The 23,750-nt window shown below is 38.9% G+C and overlaps 1 protein-coding gene across 1 annotated transcript; it reads right to left on the bottom strand.

Moving 5' to 3' along the window:
• Positions 1–300: 300 nt before the first annotated feature.
• On the bottom strand, positions 301–23,003 carry LOC135470667 (monocarboxylate transporter 9-like). The gene is made up of 6 exons (XM_064749701.1): positions 22,880–23,003; positions 21,925–22,051; positions 21,552–21,695; positions 20,044–20,163; positions 18,923–18,973; positions 301–359 (listed from the first exon to the last, which is right to left on the bottom strand). The coding sequence occupies exons 1-6, from the start codon at positions 22,979–22,981 to the stop codon at positions 301–303; spliced, it is 603 nt and encodes a 200-aa protein (XP_064605771.1). The 5' UTR covers positions 22,982–23,003.
• Between the last annotated feature and the right edge of the window lie 747 nt (positions 23,004–23,750).

Raw genomic sequence — 23,750 nt, 5'->3', positions numbered from 1 at the left:
CTTTAAATATCGTACTTGCTCCTGCTCCGCTTGGCGCTCAGCGCTGAAAGGTTAGATCAAGGAAACACAACTGGTTGACCCCGAGTCAGTAAAATGTACTTGGGTGAGGTGCCATGTCCGGTGTCGAGGATAGATTTCAGTAAATTCACATCTAATGACTCCTCGGCGTCATATGACTGAAAAATTGTTAATTAAGACGTTAAACCCCAAGCATACATTCAGAGGTTATACAACGAGCGATCCAACGTTATGATGGATATCACTATTGTCTACCAATTTTTAGAATCACCTCCAGATCATTCAGAGACGAGTTTCGCTGGCTTTCTCATAGTCTTGAGGATGAGAGGCCTTTTTGCCGTCTGAAAACAAGATAATAACATTACACAACACAACATAGGCCACCAAAACAAGCCTCGCAATGAGTAATAGTTATAGCTGACAAGTAAAAGAAATGTACAGTTTTATTCGAAAGCACATTATTTACATCTGTACTCACTTTCCTTCAAAAACAGTTTTTAAATTTCTCGGTTGCTAGGGTGGACTCGGCTGCACTTCCCAAAATTAAGATCATCGTTTTCACAATATAATTGACTATAGTTCATTTCTGTTCATTATTAACACACAAATTAAAGACTTTTAGCAAACAATTTGTCAATCGCCTTTTTAGATGGCGTACATCTCATTGGTTTCAATCAAATCATTCCACGAGTTAATCTTTTTCCGGACGATGCCGAATGCGGCCGACTCAAATTGAAAATGGCTGTTAGCGAAGTTTGGCTTGCCGCCGATGTAACAGATACGTTTCTTTTAATTGTGACGGTTATGGTGTTCATTATTCTCGAATAACTAGGTGATATGAAGTAAGAATTACTGCAGGATTACGGGTAAGATGTTTTTGTTGCGTACAGCTTTGACATGTCAAGGACAGCACACGCGGAAGGACCCAGTCAGTAAATGTTAGCAAATGGACAGATCTGTATTTCTGAAAACAAACCTGGGAAGAGTGAAACAGTTCTCATATCTATCGCTGACCCAGATTGCACTGGTTCTTGGTAGCCGGAGAAAACGAAAGTAAGTCAAGTTTTTTGTCGAGTCCATATCATCAGTTTTAAAAAAACACAGTTGCAATAAAAGTGAGATACCGTAAAAAGGAAATAAGGTTAAAAGGAAATGTGTTATTAAAATAACAGCAGTGAATGTTAATTTATAATTAGTACACTGTGACTGACCTGCCAAACACGTGCAGGCCTCCATCCCCATTGTAACAACATACAAGACTTCCTGTATGTAGGCAGTTGTGACAATTTTATTTGGAATAATTTAAATAAGCATAGATATTTTTTTGTCTTTCTCTTTTCCAATATGGATCGGGGGTGGGGGGGGGGGGCGTTTGCTACTGAAAAGGGTTCAGTTTTTCCTCATGAAATCTGCTTTTTTGAATGAATGTATAATGTGTAATAACCTTTTTTCATTGATATTAGGCCTGCTGATTTCTTCAGATATTCACTAATAATAATCTAAGTTACTTTTGAGTTACATCTGTCTATATAATGTTTGTAAATTTCTTATGCAAAGTAATGCTGTTTAGAATCATTCCATCAGACTCGATAATAACCAAATCCAGGTGTGAAATATTTTTATAAATTTGCTATGATTTCACTTCAGACAGGTTGATGGAACTTGCAATATCTGAGTTCCCCCGGCCGGTATATCTAAAGAAACATACAGATTTAATTCATTCACTATGACCACCTCTTGTTTCCTTGAAGTTTTGAATTTTTAGTTAAAGTAGTGTTTTCAGTTCTCAAAACCAGTGGGAAAACATAGACAAACAATGGTGAAACCATTTACCTTAAGGAATCGCTGCGGTGGTAACTCCGAGTGGAAAGGTCAAGGCCTGCTATTTTGCCTAAAAATAGTCCCAATTTTTAAACGTTTTTTTCATTGGTTAAAACGTTATGACGTTAACCAGTTAACATGCCTTGTTTAACTACATAATCTAGGCCACAATATCACTCCGCCACTTCGAAACATTTGTTTTGATTAACTACTTGAAGCCAGAAACCATAATTTCACTTGTTGATTATTACAACAATAGCGAATCGCTCGCGAGTGGAAATATTTGGTTTGTAGTGTGAGAAACATACATACATACATACATACATACATAAATATAAATATATATTTATTATAATATATTTATATCACAATATAAAGTGCCTTTCCTTCTTGCCATGATTTAATTGATTGGGGTTTTACTTGATATTTCACCTACCCTATGGCAGCGAAGACATGGTGTTATCGAGTTGCAATTACCAGAAAAACATCGACTGGAGAAAGATGTAACTACGTCCACAAAGTGATGGAGCGTAGTGTAGAGATGTCTGAACTCTTTACCGTTATGAAATACAACACAAATACAGAGTATTGCCCCTTCGTCTGTAGTTGTGGATTTGATCATTGAGCTGTGGTTGAGGTTTGCGCTTCCACAGTACCGTCCAGTTCATGGTCCAGTTTTCACACTCTAATTGTCTGACAAATTTTACGTCGGGCGGTCTGACAAATTTTTGACATTCTGTTTGTTGACCTGTGTCATTCACGTCAAGAAAGGTATGAGCACAATTCGACATTTTTATCAGCTTGTCAAGTCAGCTTGCTGCAGGTAAAATGTTACCTTTCCTCCAAGTAATTCACGTCTGAAGTTTGATCAAATGCATTAATTAAAGCCACAGAACTGACAGGCCGCGCAATAATATGTATGTAAGCATTGTCATGAACTCTTAGAATTAAATTTCGACTGAAGTCACGTGACTATTTTTCGCTACGGTGAATTTTTACACTGTTTTGATGATATAGTTTGCATTTTTTTTATTATTTCATCTATATTTGTAGTGAATAATATAATTTTTTGAATGATGTTTAACGCCGTACTCAAGACTTTTTTCCATATATATGTATATACATGGTGTCGTTACATTTCATAAAGAATATCGCCCTATTCAGATGCCGAATTTTACGAACGTTACTACGATTCTCAGAGAGGGGTATGGTTTCCCTTCTTCACAGGTGCTAGCGTAGAAAGAGGTCATGGACCGGGGAATGTCATAAGAGGCTTATTCAACTCAGAAGTACCCATCTTTAAATCAGTAGGTGAAACAGTGGGTAAGCAGGCCTTACACACGGGTTTACAAATAGCGGGGGATGTGGTAGGACGGGAGAATTTTAAAGAGTCGGCCACACGTCGAAAGCGAGAAGCGGTTAGATCTCTGATAAACAATGCTGTGCATCGTTATGATCAGCCTGCAAAAAAAATAATAATTCGCAATGTATTGCTGTTTCGGCACAAGGACATTGCTTCAACACGTTCTTTACCATGTCACAGACAGTGTCAGAATTGATCACTCTGGGGTTATTGACATGGAGGGTAAAACTACGTACCTTGGTTGTGGAATGTGATGTTCAGATCTGTGGAATCTATATTAAAAATGATGCCTTGTGGAGTCAAACTAAAGCTAATTCCAATCTCTGATCTGCAGGTTACGAATCAGGATGACCACTGTCACTAAATAGAAGAAGTGGATTGTTTGAGAGGTATCTCCGTCGTTTTGGAAGACAAACTCTCTCCCGAAAGCTCAGATGTCCCCTTCGCTTTCGTTATCATTAACGAAGAGGCGGCAGCAAGAAGAAAGGATAGTCCTGAAAGTGCAAGGTTTAGAATACAAATCAAAAGTTCATAAATGTGCATTGCTTTATCAATGATAAACCCTAAGTTTTCTATCCAGGAATGCGTTTTTCGAATTTAAACCATTGGTAATGGTGGCAAAATGTCAGCCATCTTAAGATAAACTGTTCTATTATCTTATTTATTTCTTCGATTGCAGTTTAACGCCATGCATACTCAAGAATATTTCCTTTATTCGGTTGTGGTCAGTTTATGGGCTGGAGAAAACGGGAGTGTGAGGCGTAAACCACCGATCGTTGACAAGTTATTGATGAACTGTCTCACGTGTGACGTGTAGCTACGCTGACGGGACGAAGTGTTAGAAAGGGAGAATGTACAAATTCCTTGTCAAAGGCCGGAAATGAACTCTTACTTCGTGTGTCCTCACGACTGAAAGACAAGCGGCTTTAACAACTTGACCACGACCCGATCCACAAAATATTCTGGTATTTCTGTGTGCTTGCTTAAGGTTTTAACGTCGGCCATGCCAAAAGAGTATCACCATTCACAAAGTTGGTCCAAAATATGTGTAGCACTGTCTTCTGGGAAAATCATGCAGAAGACATCGCTCCACCCATCGTAGAAGTACTTACCATGCCGCCTTATGCTCATGGCCAAGCCAGGCGAGAGTCAAGTTTGACGATTTTGACACTCAGGCATGACTCAGCGTAGGATTGAACGTTGATATAAATATATATTTATTATAATATATTTATATCACAATATAAAGTGCCTTTCCTTCTTGCCATGATTTAATTGATTGGGGTTTTACTTGATATTTCACCTACCCTATGGCAGCGAAGACATGGTGTTATCAAGTTGCAATTACCAGAAAAAACATCGACTAGAGAAAGATGTAACTACGTCCACAAAGTGATGGAGCGTAGTGTAGAGATGTCTGAACTCTTTACCGTTATGAAATACAACACAAATACAGAGTATTGCCCCTTCGTCTGTAGTTGTGGATTTGATCATTGAGCTGTGCTTGAGGTTTGCGCTTCCACAGTACTGTCCAGTTCATGGTCCAGCATAAAAGTTCATAAATCAACTTTTAATGGGGTTAGGAGGTAGACAGAAACCAGAAAACACGATGTTGTGATACCCCAGGGTTAGCGACGTCAGCAGAAACAGCTGCTTTCTTGCTTTACAGAAATAACTCGTCCTTAATTGGTTAAAACATATAATTTGCTGGCGCTTTCAATTCCCTTAGTGGGCTTGTTTTAGCTTACTTTGAAGTGCGAAATCTCGGTTTTGCAACAACACTCAAGTAAAATATGTACGCCTTTTAAAAATTAATGTGGGATACTTTATCGATGGATATATAAATTTGGTGTGTAGTGTTGTCTTTAACATTAAGTTTTAAAAACCCTAGCTAATAACTATGTCTGTGAAATGAATGAAAACATTCCGTCTTAATAACATAGCTAGCTATGCCTTAAGATCCCCATATACATTTGCAAAACTTCGCTTGATTTCAGACAACCTACCTCCTAAGTAAAGACAGGAGTTATAGTCGTTTGAAATCTGCTGAACCCAGGCTGCAAAGGAAAAAACGACCTGAATCAGACATATTTGGTTCATTTTAGCTTATATGTGGACAAGTCACTAAAAAAATGGACGATTATATAACCAGCTAAGGGAAATAGATGCTTAATGAGATGTACTTTAATACGTTAAGTACGCAAGTTAAAAAAATATTCATTGTTTTTCCTTCTAATGATCATATTTTATTTATATTTTACAGGGATTGTGATGTCCACCTTCTTAATTGTTTTCAGAGGCATTTAGATGCTGATGCGGGAATACACTAACACGTTGTTTCTTATGGATATAAATCTTGGCTTATCAACACAGAGATAACGACGATCTTGATATCGATGTCAGTAACTAGATCGAAACGTTGTTTTAATAAACCAAGAAATTGTATACTGAACTGAATTTGCTGGTGATTAGAAAAAAATGTTACAAATGTTGGACCTGAACGTGCAGTTGAAATTCTCCAGGAAGGCTGTTCCACTGTAGCTCTTGCACGTGCCATTAGATGCAGTAGAATTCTGTTTACGCCCATAAACCAGACTTATCCACTAGCAACACACTTCATTCTATATGGGTATGTTTGGAACACATGTGAATTTCATTTTTGGTTCAGTATATATCAATAGGGAACATCGTGTTAGTGTCCACCCCTTTAATACCTGCTAATGCAGGTCCAAAGATGAACCCGACACCTATGGCAAACATCTCAAGGCCCAAGGCCATATTCAGATTCCTCAAGCCAAGTCCACGGAGATAGGCACGTACAGCGGAGGCTTTGTGTTGTAATAAAACGACACCAAAAAAAAGCAAGCCAGACGGCCAAGCTGGGAGTGTGACACGGAAGGTAGAACACAGAGTTGTCCCGGCCACTGAGTAGGCCCCTAATATCAAGCAAAACCGATCGATCCCTTCCCTTGATCGGACTTTTCCGCTTCCTAGCCCAGTGAGGAAATCATGTTGGCACAGCCTATTGCCATATAAATCGCATGAAAATCAGGCAGGGTTGCTCCTGGCACCAAGCAGTACTTTGGCAGATGTAAATATGCTCATTGCCAACTTACTAAGAAACAGGGTTATCACATAAAATATAAGACTTTTGTTGTTTAATACTTCATATGTCTCTTTAGTGACAGAGCAAGATTTGCGGACGTAATTTGTGCAGATTATTTTGACGGCCTAAGAAGAGCTGCTGTTACACAAATATTCAGCGTTATCCCTGCGAATAGAAGCACATATCCTCGCCAACCGTAATGGGTCTCTAAAAATGTCAAGCAGACCGGCGCTCTCGTAATTCCCATTGGAACACCGACAAACACTATGCCAAGGGCAATATTCAGACGACGGGAAAAATAGTAACCCATGACAACCGTTGAAGGTGCTAAGACCAAACCAAAAGCAACGCCTGTAAAGAGAAAATTGCTTAACAGTTAAAGGATAAATTACAAATTTGCAAGTGATATGTGTATCAGTGGTACAAAAATCATTGTGAATGTTTCACAAATTACACCATTTGTATACTGGTCAGTACCATGTTATGTAGACGTGCAATATATCAATATCTCAGACGTATTGTACATTACCTGCCAAGAGGCCGATTGCAAGGAACGTCATACCGAGACCGTTTGTCTGGTAGCCTATAGCTAGAGCCCCCGGTCCTAAATCGCCCCCTATAAATATTGAAGTTCGACAACTCCATCGGCTGCTTATCGCACTAGTCAAAGGCCTTTCAGGGGCAAAATAAAAACAGAATCACATATGTACACTGGTATATCTCAAAACGGACAGGTGCTCTTTGAAAATAACTTTGGGAATGAAGGAATCTTTCAGAATCAGTGCACATACTTCAGATAGTGTTGTTTTCTGATAACCCTTATTGTTGTGCTCCTGTTCCCATTTCTGACTACACTTGTGGTGTGCGATACTACAACATATTTCAGGCTGATTTTCGTAACTCTTGAATTTGAGCAATAGTCCTGTAAGACGTTGAACAGTCTTTACATTTGAAAACACGTCGAATTTAGACAATTTATCTACAATGAAAATTGGATATATTTAGAACTATACCTGCTAACGGATGCAGAGCAATGAAGATAGCCCCCACCCAGGATGTTTTGGTGTCACTCTCCCCAAACGCATCGAGCAGGTAGAGATGTATGAAACCCACTGCACTGATACATCCTCCAATAATTATCTGTAAGAAGATATTTTCATATTCTTTATTCTTTAACACCCCAAACAGCAACTAATGCAATGTGAATTATGCAAAAAGCGTAGGAAGAAGGGGGTCTACAAAACACTTTTTAATTCTCTTAAAGAAAACTAAATCCGACTTCGAAGAGCAGATTTCATGAGTCATGGTTAATTATGAGTTGTATGTCGTCTTCTCGTGCCCTACATGCAGCAGAAGAATCTCAATTAACTCTCGTGTCAAAACACTTTATATCTTGAAACACAGCAAGTGAAGTAAATGATATTAACAGCTAAAGTATCAAAACGTGTAACAGAGCAGTGTGATAATCATTCAAATGCTGAGCATCAAATTTTGCGATTAAATATCTTTGAGCCATTTATTTTGGAAAACGAAAACCTATAAACTTCTTGGAATTACAAATTGAAGTCGTATAACTGAAATATTCCTTAGTATACGACATAAAACACCAATCAAATAAATTAAAAAATCAATCAACTATGAACAGTAGTAATTATTTCTTTTCACGGCTCACTAAAAATTTATTGTCAGCAGCACTTTGATGACAAGGGCTCGCCCTGCCACAAGAAGACACGTTATATGTATGCACACCTCTTCGACGTCATATGACTTGAAATGTTTTAAGTACGACGTAAAACCCCAAGCACGCACAGCCGGTAACGCTACCCAGGAGCAGCCCTGGTCTGTGTCCTTCACCTTCTTTCTTCCATGAAAGCCCTCTATGTTAACATCTTCCTCATGACGACTCTTGCCTGTTTCAGTGGAACACAGTATCTCCAACTCCTCCATTTTGTTACCTGGTGTACACCTGATCCCGCAAAAATCTCGTACTCACTCACATTATCTGGGGTCCGAGGGACAGTCCTGTAACAGTATAATGGACAGTTTCTGAATACAACAGGATGGTGTCAGGGAACTCGGACTGGTTTTCTGCCAGATGGCCTGCCCCCAGATGTCTTCTGTTCGCCATTATAGAAGCTAGCTCACGTGCATTAGACTTATCATAATTTCTGCCGATTCCTGGTTTCAAAGGCGACAGCAATAGACCTTATGAACATATGCACAGATAAAGTATCTCGCATTAAACTGAAAATGCATATCTCTTTATTTTTGTGATGTTATAGAATTATATCGCTGTTTTGCCTTTTAGCCATAAATGCGATACGAATGACTCGACATTGTGTTCCCGGTTGCTCTAACATACGACCTCGTAATGATTCCTGGCTAAAAGATTTATTCAGGATTTTGTGGATCTTCCAAGAATGTCCTTCAGTTGCAGTTCCAAGAAATACCACTCCTGCTTAGGCAATGCCTTTAAAGTAAAGCTAGACTGGGTATTTCCCGGTTTAGATTATGTTAATCACAACACTTTGTATGTAGATGTTTCCTGCTTGTCTTATGTTTTGTCACTGTAAACAAAATATTGTATTTATCCGGCTGAAGGCCAGAAGCCCCTCACCAAAGCAATCACCGTGCATTCAAGTTCAGCTCATGCTGACTTGCTCTCCAAATCGTACACGGGAAAGTCTTCCAGCACCCTGCGAATGACAGTGAGTTACCTCCCACAATAATGCCTGCCGCCGTCGTATAAATGAAATAAATAAATAAATCCCAGGTGGAGCCGTGATATCGTACAAATCAGCCCACAAGTCCGTAAAATACTGACAACGCCTGAAGAGCTTTTATCACAAAACTAGGATGTAGGATGTAGGATGGTTCGTATATTCATAGTCTCCAAACACGAACTATTTTCAACAAAACACAGACTAAATTGTTAACATTCAACGCACCCTCTACCAAGGAATCTCTTGAACTATCACCCAGATTTGGCCTGTATAGAGTAACCACAACAACAATCGACGCAATTAAGTTGTCAAGAAGACACTTTTATTGCTTTCAGTTTAACATACAAACAAAGGAGACACAAGCACGTTCGCCACAGCTTAAGACAAATAATGTGCCTTTTTGAAAAATTTGAGAGAAAATTGTACGCAGTTTGGTCACGTTTCCTAACATTTTCGAATTTACGTATGCGTCGTTCACACTGCAGCTGGGTGGAATTTGAAGTGTATTAAAAGTTTAGTGAATATATGACTGACCTTCTTAGTGAAACGCCTTAATTTGGCCAAAACAGGTCCAACCTCATAAATATCCATAGGATATGTTGATCAATACATGTAGGCTTTGCATCGCTGCTCCCAGTCAGTCACGTCATGAAGTATTGTTATTGCATATTAATTGTGATGACAACACAGCATTTTGAGTAAGTCTAGACCAGTGACGTCTAAATATTGCAATTAACACCGTTGCATTTTTTAACCTAATTCTGCTTAAGCCATGGTGCTAGGTGGCGTGTAATTTGTTACACCTTATCGTGTACGTCTTTAATTATATTGTATTCCTCTCAAACAAGATCTGATTTTAAACTACGGCAAGTACACACTCGCATTACCTACACCTGGGTCACGTGACGACAGGGTGTGAGGGGATTCCTGCGGCGTATGGATCGACACCAGCTTATCCTATAGTAGTCGCTGTGTCATACATGTAGCTTAAGTTCGTGTGTGTCTGCTGTCTTGATTTAATATCAGTAAATGTGGTTTGCACTTTAAACTAATGAAATTGAAATACAAAGTAAAAAAAACATAGTCGAGCTGAAGATATTGTGCTCATTCATAGGAGAACTACATTTTTTCAGTGTAGGCTCTCTAGTTGTGACAAGTCAGATTATACTGAACACATACTCCTTACAGCGCATGCGCCGCTCTCTTTGTTCGTTTTACATTACTGCGACCATGAGCAAATTTTGTACAAAAATCTTGAACAACGTCGAGGCTGTCTGTTATATTAGTCCCAGGTCAAAGTCCTTGTAGTCACGGTGATATGCAGGAGGTGATGTCAGAAACCTTTCTGTCTTAACCTTTGGTTACAGTGATACTCCCTACATTCTCCGTACGTAAAGTATCCCCAAGATGATACTAACCAACACCAGATCCGTTTTTGTAGATGAATGCTGAGTAAATAGTACGGCGCGAAATCCAAGTGGTGAGCCAAAGGCTAAACAGGCTCCAAAGGTCAAGCTTTTCTAGTTGTGGCAGTGATGTAAAGCGAGTGTAGCGAGCGGCACATGCGCTATAAGGAGTATATAATGACTGAAGGGAGACCGTTAGCTTTTTGATTATTTTATTCGCAATACTAAATGTTCGTGTTCACATTTGGTTTGTGTTTCGAGCTCAACTCATACGACAAGTCTAAGATAACAAAATCTAACAGGGTTACATTATTACAGATCATACACTCTTGTGACAATCTCTGTGTAACTTCAGCTGATGTGAACCAACCTATACATAAACATCCCCGTCCCCGGGGCAAAAATGATATCTATAGGAACGTTTTATCTACATCTTGGAACGAGAATTAATGAACCCAGTTAAAATGTATCACATGCACTTGCCTCTTCCATTAATTTCACCTCATCTCTTCTCAACACATCCATTCTTCTGCTCACGGCGGCCTTAATTAACATTGCCCCGTTTTGCTTTATCTATTTTTCTTTATTTATTTTTTTTTCCTTTTTTTCCGCACGTCATGACGCATGACATAATGCTGGAGTTTTTTTGGTTTTTTTTTTTTGGTTTTTTTTTTTCTTGTTCTGTTTTTTTTTTTTTTTTGCCAAGAAAAGAAAATAAAAATTTAAATTAGCTTGTCAGTTGTTTGTTAGATGTGTGCAGACGACTATGCCATATTGCACTGAAATGTATGCTAATTTAAATTTAACCAGTTTAATGGGCTGGATATATACTGAAAAATTAGCAATGTAAACTCATTAATCCTTAGTTCCATGTTTCGCCTTAGTACAACTATTCAAAAATGGAGGTGCGTTGATTGTTGACGTCAGAGAGAGCTAGGTTAGTGGATTATGAGCTATGGTCAAATTTCTAACAACAATCTACACGAGCGAGTGGTAAGTTCTAAACGCTGCACTGTATGCCTTATAATTATTTATTTGATTAGTGCTTTACGTCGTACTCAAGAATATTTCACTTATACGACAGTGGCCAGCATTATGTTGAGAGGAAACCGGGCATGCAGAGCCCGGGAGAAACCCACGACCATCCGCATGTTACTGGTAAATTGCAGGTTACTTTAAAACACCAATGATAATTCATGTGTTGAGTGTATCTGTAGAGTCTTAATGCAGCTGTGGGTCGTGCTTTCAGTTCTTGAAAAATGATCGATCTTACACACAATGGATTTGCTCATAATATCATCCGTGGATAAAATGCTTGTCATTATTATAGCTGATAAACATAGGCTCATTTGCCGTTAAAACCGACTGGTGACTCAATCACCAGAGAACCAGTAGAGCCGGAATACCTTGGAAGCATGGAAAATCCATACACAAAATATTATTGGATGGTTTACGTCATGTGATCCATTTTAAAGCACTCACAACATGACCGAATCCACGTGCATGGCGTTACGTGAGTACACCCGCAAATGTGGCCAACCTAACCTTATCTGCTTGTGTTTTAAAAACTATGTGTCTAACAACTGGTCTGCTTTTTAAAAACTATTTTCAGATACATCAAAGTGCCCAGAGACAGGGAAGAGTGGTATTGGGTTTTCAGTATCGGATATAAAATTGTGCCAATCACTTAGAATGTCTGATAAATCGTCGGTCTTCACATGTGAGTTATTAGCAATCCTCTGTTCTTTACGCTGACTTGAGGAATATAGACCAGTGAGGGCTGTGATTTTTCTGATTCACTTGCTGCATTGCGAGCAATTAAGAATTACTCTTGGCAAACTGTATCTCCTTTGATTTTGGAGATATTATGGTTGATAACCTCGTTCTACTTTCAGGGGATAGAGGTTTGTTTGGCATGGGTACCAGCCCACGTCGGAATAGCGGGTAATGAAGAAGCGGACAAGGCTGCAAAACAAGCGCTACTGCTGAATAATACATCTGTCTCTTACACGTTATCATGTCGAGAGATGTTCAACGAAGTTACACTTTTACTCGCTTTGGCAAAATGAGTGGGATACAACGAATAATGGTCGTCTTTATTTTCAATTTCAGCCTTTTATTTCCAGTGGTAATGTAAGCCTATCTCCAAGACGACACGATGTCCTATTTTTCAGATTAATGTCTGGTGTCTTACCTCTTAACTTACGCCTTTTCAAGATAAACTGTCACCCAACTGGCTGGTGTGATTTTTGTGATGTAGTTGAGTCCGAAGTACATTTTCTTTTAAGATGTCCCAGATAAAATGTAATCAGAACTCAAATATTTGCAAAGCTATCACATCATGGTATTTTTCAGTACACATTACAGGCATTTCACTCAGGTCTGTTTTTATCTCACGCCCATCCAAGAACGACTGATTATTTGGAACCCTCTTTTCACCTCACGTACAGCGGGTAAAGCGATACTGGAGTAGTATAATACTAGTAGTCTCGAGTCTGCAAGATGTGTGAAGTTGCGAGTCCCCCTCTATCGTACCAGTATATACATATTCATACATAAGATAACAGGTTAAGCCAGACAGGGAACATTAACACCTATTTTGTCGTGTCTACAATGAATCAGGCTCCAGGGCTATTTTTGCTATTTATTTCATGATTTATCCTCTATCTACATTAGTAAAATGATTTGTTTGTTTTTTGTTGTTGTGGTGAAGTCAGTTGTCTCGTGACATCCTTAATAAATCTTAACAAAAATGGCCAGTAGAAGAAATGAGGGAAACAAACAAAAACCTGAATTTAGCACATAAAACAAATTGTTTTGTTTTTATATTTTACCAACAAAAAATCCTAGTGAATGCGATTATTTTTATGACTGGTCGGATTTTAATGCATGTCTGTTAAAATAATAAAAGTAAAAGTTTTTTAATGATGCACAATCTTTGACTACCATATTTCTAGTATTTGTACTATGCCCCTATTGCGCATGACAGTTTTATTAAACGGGAACATAAATGTATTAAATCCACGTAATGTATATGAAACTGTTGCAGGTTTCTTCTGCAAGAAGTTAGCTAGAGTAACGTGCCTTGGTCAGCATCCCCTGTCAAATAAGATCAGTTCCAAAACATGGGAATTTCAAATGGAAATTCATTAAATATGTCATTTAAGACTTTAAGCTCTATCTATATATTATCAACTGCAGGATAAGGCAATTTGTCAATACTTCCACCTACTTACATTTCACGAGAGGATGCTATATTCGATGTGTTAATGTTATTGTATGTTAAATGTAACGACAAAGCAGCAATTTGAGTAATTGTAAACCAGTAGTGTCTAATATATTGCAGTTCGTATCACTGCATTTGTTTTACCTAATTCTGCTTAAACCATGGTGCTAAGGGATGTCTAAAATGCTACTATTTAAGCATTTGCATGAACAGTTAGAATAAAACCCTAACGGAGGTAAATTGACAAGAAGCCCTACGTCAACGGTTACTTGTCATAATTTACCAGTTATCATGTTTTCGGGGCTCTGGTTTTACTCTCTGTAAAGTTAGTCTCTTATTTTAATTACAAGTCTGTCCATGGACGGGTGATTTATCTTTTTCAGTAATTCAGTCTTCTTCTTAATTCAACCAAACGTAATTAAAAGTATTAATTCAATGTTTGCAGAATCTCCATACATACAAGCAGAAGCTCCTTATCACACATACAAAATTATTTTAATACTGTTGCTCTTAAAAAAAAACACCCATATGTTATTTATTTATTTATTTATTTATTTATTTATTTATTTATTTATTTATTTATTTATTTATTTATTTATTTATCTGATTGGTGTTTTACGCCGTACTCAAGCTAGAATATTTCACTATGGTGGGAGGAAGCCGGGCAGAGTCCTGGGAAAACCCACGACCATCCGCAGGTTGTTGCAGACCACGCATATCCATGAAAGTACCTAACCTGAGGTTTGGTGCCCAGGCTCAGGTAACTCCTAGATTCCCCCAGCTCTCACTGCGTATGGGGACTGTAAATGTGATGACAACACTGCATTTCTGATGGGTTAACCATCCCCGAGGCCTGGGCCCTTTGCATTGTTTAAAAGTGATTGTATACAAAATGTGATGACAACACAACATGCAAACATCGCTGCATTTTGATTCAGTTAAGTCTGTTTAGGTTGAGGTGCTGGTGGCTTGCACGTGGCTACCTTTTAGACATACACGTGAACAGTCGGAATAAAACATAGAGGGAAATTTGCAAGAGGCTGGCTTTCACCGGTAATACGTGTGACCATCTGTCCTCTATCGCATTGACACTGGTAATACGTGTGACCATCTGTCAACTATCACATTGTCAACTATCACACTGACACGGGTAATACGTGTGACCATCTGTCAACCAGCACACTGACACCGGTAATACGTGTGACCATCTGTCAACCAGCACACTGATACCGGTAATACGTGCTTTAATCTCTACACCATTATATTATTTTGGTAACAATAAGCTGCGAACGTTGCTCTTGTGGCCGTTTGTCAGGCTTTTCTCTTCGTTGAAGACCACTTCTCTTCCATCAGTATTGTGCACATATCTATGCGTCACATGACGATAAACAGCAATCAAATCAAATGATCTAAGTTGTGATAGTATCTTTTCACATTTAAGTCATCAGGTTAAACAGAAGTACAATATGCCAAGGCCGTTTCGATCTGCCTGTTAGCCAAATATGACACATACGCCTGTGTGTCACAAGTGTGAAATTTTTCCAGATACTTGCCGGTGGTCCGTGGTTTTCTCCAAAACTCCACTCTCAACGACCCATTAAAATGACAGCCGTTGTACACGTCAAACTTCAAAACGCCCTTTAATCCTTACCAATTAAATAAATAAATGTAATAAATGTCGGCAAATAGCTGCTGTGGAAAGAGTAGGCATTGTGATGTATATTTTTTTATATAAAGTTACATGTAAAGAACATAAAAATCAGATAAAACCAATATCAATGTGAAAAAGAAACAGGATGATTACCGTTGAACTGGAACAGCTTGGACACTAATTCACGAAATGTAACACACACACATACACACACACACACACACACACACACTCACACACACACACACACACACACACACACACACACACACACATACACACATACTCACACATACACATTTATCTATATAGGTATAACAGATTTGGAGATTTCTGATGTGAAGAAATGATAGAATAAAAACTGTCTATATCTTTGTACTCCGACTGCAGTTCCGAATGCCTTGTTCTTATTAAAGAATGAAATATAACAGTTCGACAGGCTTTATATATGGGCATATTTTCAGGTAAATTATTGGGACAACAAATCTCCTTAAAATGGCAGCCTTTGTGTAAGTGAAAAGTCCTTGAGAACGGCATTTAACCCTGTCGTGTGGCTGTTCACAACGCTTTGGCATGTCCGTGCTTGAAAATTTGTTGTCCCAGTGACCATTTACTCCCTGGAAACATAGCCATACATAAAACCTGTCTAACTGTTATACTTCACTCCTCAAGAATATTTCACTTATACGTATTATGGTGGGAGGAAACCTGGCGGAGCCCGGAGGAAACCCACGACCATCCGCAGATTGTTGACAGACCTTCCCACTTACTGCCGGAGAGCAGCGAAAAGAGCATACGCGCATCTACATACCGTTCCCAACTGTATCTGTAAAGGTAGATCTTTGGAAAATGCATAATGAATTGCTTTGAAAAGCTCTCAATTAAATAAAGTTTAAACAATGAAACAGAGAACTGATTCGGAATTTAGAATAAACTAACAGAAATGCTGTCTTCACATCCGGAGATTTCCCAGAATACGCGTTAATAAGGAGTAAGGTAATTGTGAGTTAGGGCTATTAGACTTTGACCTGATGAAATCACAATTTGACAGTGACTTGGTACAATCGCAATCAGACGGTGGAATCACACCTTTAAATTACAAGAAAAAAAATGTTTCCGTGCAACATCTTTGACTTCACTACTCATCATGTGTTAATTATTCAAATATATATTTTTGCATCATAAGGCTCAAATATGTTGACTTTTGATCCAAAATTCACCTAATTTTGACTGTACCATATTTCTTTTAAGAACGTTTTTATCAGTGCATAAAATTATCGTAAAACGGACAGGCATTGAACACTTGAATATGCAATGACAGGCATAGTTACTTTGGATCTTTAATGGAAGTTTTCAATTTTGTTGTGAGGTCTCAAATACTCATTGTAACAGGTGCCTATTATGATCGTATCTAATTCGTTTTCAAAATATGAGTAAATTTCAGGACATCTAAACCTTGGATCTACAGATTCAGGAGCATTCGTTATATACCGCTCTTTTTCATGAGTTGCAATCGGAATACAAAGATATAGACAGTTTTTATTCTATCATTTTTCCACGTCAGAAATCTCCAAATCTTTTATACCTATGTATATGAGTGTGTGGGTGTGTGTTACATTTCGTGAATTAATGTCCAAACTGTTCCAGTTCAGCGGTAATATTCGGTTAAAAATCATCCTGTTTCTGCAACAAGTTACGTTACAGATGGCATGTACATAAGCTTATAGAATGGCAGAATGGCAGTGTAATCCAAACACCTAAACACATGGAATCACCTAAAAATCATATTCAGTTTAGATGTTGAACTATCTCACGTAGAATTATCTCTCTTATTAAATGGATGTCGTGGAGTGCTTGGAACACTTGAGATTTGCATCACTATTTTTTGTAGAAATGCTGTCTTCAGTTAAGTTTGGTTCCCTCTTCGTTTTCATCATCATGACAAAGGACAAAGCACCAAAAAGAAAGGCAGCACCTGAAAGTCAGACTTACAGTGGAAGTCGAAATACTTATAAATGCATCATTCTAAGTTTAGGATGAAGAAATTGTCGATCAAGAACTAACATTTTTTATCTTTATCTTTTAACAAGTATTTCAGGACCTCAAAATGTTGACATTTTTAAAGAAGATGAAGTAAATGAAAACAAAGGCACATTCTTTTGTACGCACTGTAATGTGAAAAAAAATTCTGTCTTCTGAGCAGAACGCCCAAAAAATAAAAGTCTGCATGTCCTCATTACGTTCGAATCACGTGGGACAAGCATTAAGCTGTACAAGCCACGACCTCATCCACACAAGAGGCCTTCCTGCTTAAGGTGGCAGTTGCTGTGCGAAGGCACCCGTGTAATTTGTATTGCGCTGAGTTAATGAAATTTTACAGCAAAAGAATGAAATTTTAGTAAAAAAACATATAAATAAAAGTTTCATTTGGTTGAGCTACATTGTATATCGTAATAATGAGACCAGTGGAAGAAAAAATCAACGTCAGAAACCCGTAGATGTGGTTAAACTAGTCTATGTATCAGCTAGGAGACTAGGTGGTTTATTTATTTTTCAACCTCAAAAGTGAAGACGAGGAAATATTCTTCTCTTACACCAGAATGTCCGTGGCTTCATTCCACGAACACCGGCCTCTCACTGGAGAAGAGCAGCAGGGATATTAATCTTTTTGCTCCCAATACAAACCCAAGTTCAATAACCTGCTTTTACCTCGAACAAAGTTTTTATCTAAACAAGGAGGTTTTTGTGTCTTCAAACTTTTAATTATACCGTTAATTCATAATTATTAATGTTCAGTGTAGTATTCGAGTATTCACAGCCTCATCCATGTTCTTGCAAATCTGTATATTCCTATTTTATGTTTTGGTTCTGTTATCGTTCGCATACGATAGATTTTATACACTAAATAAAAAGTGGGGCATCCCATATTCATAGGCTAACTACAGAGAACTCTCTTTCTTTCTGATGTTTTCTATAAACCGAAAATTAAATTAATAAATTACTATGAGAGACGTTATCGCATTGCTACAAAATATTATGATTTATCTGAAAGACTTATTCTGTTATTCTCACAGATTAGTTTCCTTGGTATAAGGGGATATTGTGTTGTAAATAACATAAATACCATGTTGCATTAACATAATTTATTCTAGCATCACTCAAAACATAATGTTTTGTTAAATTTAACGGATTATTTCTAGAGTGCAGGCTGTTGGTAACCCCGATTCCTCAACACCATGCTTGTTCTTTATTCAAACCCGCTACTTCCGGTAACGCCATGTTTGATCATGTACAAGACATAATCATGGAACGCGATCTGACACATCGTCTCCAGACTGACAGCTGGGGGGGGGAGGGCTTACAAAAGGTTTTCACCCTCCCAGAATAAATGTAAGAAGCCTGTGTGTACTATTATATATTAGAATACGTCTTAAATAAAAACTGAACGCTACATGTATTCTGTAAAGGATATTCCTTTTCCTGCGTGAATCGGAGCTATGAAATGAGCGCACATTGCGTGGTCTTTTACTAACATAACATAAAACTTTTAACGTCTTGTTCGGATTAGGCATAAAGATAACTGAATTATTCCAAAAAACCTTGCTTACCTGCTAAGTAAACAGAATACTTGTAGTCGTTAGATATCTGTCGAACCCAGGCTAAAATACAAAAACAAAATTTCCTTAATAGCTCGGTTATCTTTATCTGCATATCAAGATTCGACAGCACTGTGTAAAACGCAATAATATATGATGAACTTGGCAGGCTTGCAAATATACAGTCATATACGGTTTGGCTACTATCAACACGTAACTGAGGCGCCACATTTACAAACTGACTCACTGCTACACTTTGAAGTCGGAGACCCGGGATCAAACCCAGATCTTGTGATATTAAAGATTTTAAAATAGGGTACTTGTTACTGCCTGGCTTGGCGCTCGGCACTGAGAGGATAGAGGAAGGAAACAGGACTGATTGGCTTGATGTCAATATAATGTTATTGGCAGGGGTGCCATATCTTGTGTCTCTGCATGATACTTCATTGACGGCAGCCCTTTGACGGCAAGGACTCGCCCTCCCACAAGGAGACACAGTATACCTATATGTACTAAGACGTAATGACTCCTCATTGTTATGTGACTGAACAGCTGTTAAGTACGACGTTAAATTGAAAGCAGACATATACACATCAGTAAAAACCACAGCTGAGAAACACATGAAGATTGACATGTCTACACGGCTACTTGTAAATGTATATCTTAATCATCATACATGGGAGTGTTGTAGTTGCCCTAGTGACACAAACCGTTCCTATCCTTGAAGCCAATTTGTGCCTGACCAATTAGGTTTGCAGGTTCGAATCCAACAGTAGCCTTTATTGTCTGTATCTTTAGGACAAGATGTTTTAAAGATATGTTGAATTAGTCCGTCATCGCCACCCCAGGCACCCGTAAACCTGACCGCCATCATATGATAAATGAAAAATTTCTGATTACGTTTCTTAACACCAATCAAATAAATAAACACAACCACAGGTAGAGTTTAAACAGTTACAGCTGGCGCTAGACTGCCATCCAGTACAACTGAAATCTATCAATTTCTATATGCAGTATTATCTGTATATAAAATGAGAAATTTATCGATATTTGTTGAATTAATTCTAATCCAAATAATTACACTTTTATTCGTTTTTTTTTTATCGCTACAAAGATGTCAACCATTTTATTACCTGCTAATGGAGGTCCAACGATGAACCCGACACCTATGCCAAACATCTCAAGGCCCAAGGCCATATTTAGATTCCCCAAGCCTACCAAGTCCACGGAGATAGGCACGTACAGCGGAGGCTCTACGTTGTAATAAAACGACACCAAAAAGAAGCAAATCAGGCGGCCAAGCTGGGAGTGTGACACGGAAGGCAGAACACATAGAGTTGTTCCAGCCACCGAGTAGGCCCCTAACATCAGGCAAAACCGATTGATACTCCCTCCTGACTGTACTTTTCCGCTTCCTAGCCCAGTAAAAACCTTGGAAGTTATGTTTGCAAAGCCCATTGTCAAATAAATCACGTGCAAATCAGGCAGGGTTGCTCCTTGCACCAAGCAATACTTTGGTAGATGTAAATAGAGTAAACTGATTGAAGTATTGCCAAGAAAAATCGCTATGATATAGAATATAAGGCCCTTGTTTGTTAATAAAGCACGCAATTTATCAGAAACAGGGAATGTCTTGCAGAAATACTTTACACAGAAACCATTTTTATTAGACTGTTCATTCCTCTTTGGATTTGGTTGATTCCCAGAGTGTCGTAATTCTAACTCAGACGGCTTAAGAAGAGCTGCTGCTACACAAATATTCAGCGTTATCCCTGCGAATAGAAGCACAGATCCTCGCCAACCGTAATGGGTCTCTAAAAATGTCAAGCAGGCCGGCGCTCCTGTCATCCCGATTGAAACACCAACGACCATAATGGCACACGATAAATTCATACGCCGATGAAAATAATAGCCGAGGACAGCAAACGTAGGCGTTAAGACCAAACCGAAACCAATACCTGTGCACAGAAAGTCAAACTGCATTCAATGGTTTAAGTATGAATGTATGCTTGGGGTTTAACGTCGTACTTAAACTTAAAATTTTTCAGTCATATGACGACGAGGAGTCATTAGGTGTGTTTCTTCTTGTCTCAGGGCGAGTCCATGCCGCCAAATCGCTGCCGCCACTGAAGCACATGGATCATGTTGAAGACACTAGACATGGCACCCCACCCAGTCACATTATAATGACACCGGGCCAACCAATCATTTTTTTTCTTTGACCTCTCTCTGCTGAGCGCCAAGGCAGCACCAAGAACCATTTTTAAAGTTTTTGGTGTGACCCGATTTCTAACCATTAGACCACCTAAGCGGTTCACAGTGGTTTAAGTTCCGCCATTTGTTTAAATGTTATCGATTTGCAGGCACATTGAAATCAACCTGGTAAAAATGCTGTACTTGTTGCGGTATCGCTTGGCGCTCAGCACTGAGAGGTTAAATGAAGGAAACAGTATTGGTGGGTTCGGTGTCGGGTGGTTGTCATGTCTGGTGTCCACATGTGACTGACTTAAAACTGTGCCGTGTGACATAAAAACCCAACCACATATACATATAATCTCTTGACTATTAATGTCTAAAAGCCAAAGTATTTCATCAAAAAGTACACATAAAGCTGTATGTATTTCTAGCGTTTGTGCGTTACCTGCCAAAATGCCGATTGTGAGGAAAGTCATGCCAAGGCTGCTTGTCTGTGATCCTATAGCTAGAGCCCCCGGTCCTAAAAAGCCCCCTATAAATATTGAAGTTCGACAACTCCAATTGCTGCTTATCGCACCAGCTATAGGACCTGCAAAGGCATAATATAGATGTACATGCACATGTATACACGAATGTGATAACTGTCAGGTGCTCTTTGCGAACCATTGCGGTGTATTTATTTACGGGCCTTGATTACAGTAAATATATTTCGAATTTACTGGAGTAATAACGAGTCGCTTGAAGTCATGTGATGACTGCTGTGTCATATTTGAAAAAGAAATTAAATAGTATATAATTGCATATATTTAGAACTGTACCTGCCAGCATCTGTAAACCCGAAAACATTGCTCCGACCCAGGCCGTTTTGGCGTCGCTCTCCTCGAATGCCTGGAGTAGGTAGAGATGTATGATACCCACGGCCGTCAGACATCCACCCGTGAACGCCTGCATACATGTTAACACATTACAGCTGTAGTGGTAAATATATCCTCAGCAATCTACTGCAGACTCTGTAAGTGGATTTTTTCATCAGATGCGCGGTGGCCAACAAAAATCTTTAATTAGTAATAACACAACTGAATACACCAGTCTATTGAAATCTTCACATGTCTTTCATAGACCACACTGATACTGTTTAGCATATTTTTCTCCCTCTTGATCTCCTACCAGTACACATAAATGGAACAGTGCTGGCGTGTATGTATGTATTTATGTATTTATTTATTTGTTCATTTATCTATTAAATGGGATTTAAATAACGAGTTTGTGAATTAGCAAATAGGCCAGCATGGATCCTCTTTTCGCTATAAACCTGCATGGTATTTACCTACAACAGTCGCTGGCTGCGATACATACTTTCATTTAATGTAAACTTCACCTCATTTCGAAGCATATTTAAAACATAACCAACAACATACTTGGCGAAACATTCGTTTATAAAAGATTATAGCAATGAGAGCAAAACCAGAGCAACGACAACAGTGTAATAGTTGCCAAATGGTCAAACGTAAGCGGTGAAATACTGCCTTCTGTTAATTTATCTCGTGTAGAGTTTTATATACTAATGGCTCATGTAAATGCTTATGATCGACGACTTTTTCCACAAATGTTGTACAGTAAGCTTTCTTAGTCTTATTTACAGAAAATATCCTGCTGCAGTGTTCCTGCTTACATCGGAAGCACACACTCAGTCCACTTGAGCAAATCAGAGAACAAATTACTGAACATTTACTGAACTTCCAAGTGGCAAAGTACAACCTAACTTGGGCTCACCATAGATATGAAGCCTGCCAGTAAGGCCACCCAGGCCCAGCCGTGATCTAAGTCTTTAACCCTGTTTCTCCCGTGAAAGCCCTCTATGTGCACGTCTTCCATATGGTCACTCTTTCCTGTTTCCCTTTCCTCCATTTTGTTTCGTGATGTACACCTAGTCCCGCAAATCCGCGTTCCGTCTCGCGTTATGTGGAGTCTATCTAACAGCCTTGTAAGCCAGTAGTGAATAAGTGCGGAGTGTACAACAACACATAGGTCTAAACAGGCAGTGAACTTGGGTTGATATTCTGAAGCATGACGAGCGCTGTAAATGAGTTGCGCTCATGCATAGCGGACAAGTTCCTCAGCCTGTTCCTCAAACAGGTGTAAGCTTACTAGAGAATCCTATCAGACTGCCTATGGAAACAAAAGTACAGCTGGGTTATCAAACTGTTCGTCGTCTGAGAAGATCATCCCTTGCTAATGCTGGAGTTCATAGTACCCCGTTTAAGTCACCCAGATCTGCTGTACACTGATCTTAAACATTACTGAATGCAGTATGTTGTATATATTATGTGTTGAGGCGTAGTTATCTGTCATGAGGACACGACAGACATTGGGGGAGGTGTATGTGGCCACAAACCCCAATTAATTTCCCATAAGCGACAATGTTAACGTTTAGCCCTCTAGCTCAACAACAAACATTCTGTGACCAATAAGCTTTGGTGCATACCTGGCCCATCTGTGAGACAGAAGCCATAAAAATCTTCACATAGCTTGACCGTCATAATCTGGACCTTTCTATGCCGGCCGCTGGGAGGGATGCTTGGCAACGCCAAGGGGGCGTCATTCGCAGCCTCTTCACCACCTGTCTCCTTCTGTCCTCTCGTCC

This window comes from Liolophura sinensis, chromosome 7 (genome assembly GCF_032854445.1).
Source record: "Liolophura sinensis isolate JHLJ2023 chromosome 7, CUHK_Ljap_v2, whole genome shotgun sequence".
Lineage (NCBI taxonomy): Eukaryota > Metazoa > Mollusca > Polyplacophora > Chitonida > Chitonidae > Liolophura > Liolophura sinensis.
The sequence above is the reverse complement of the archived record's forward strand: the minus strand, read 5'-3'. Positions and strand labels throughout refer to the sequence as shown.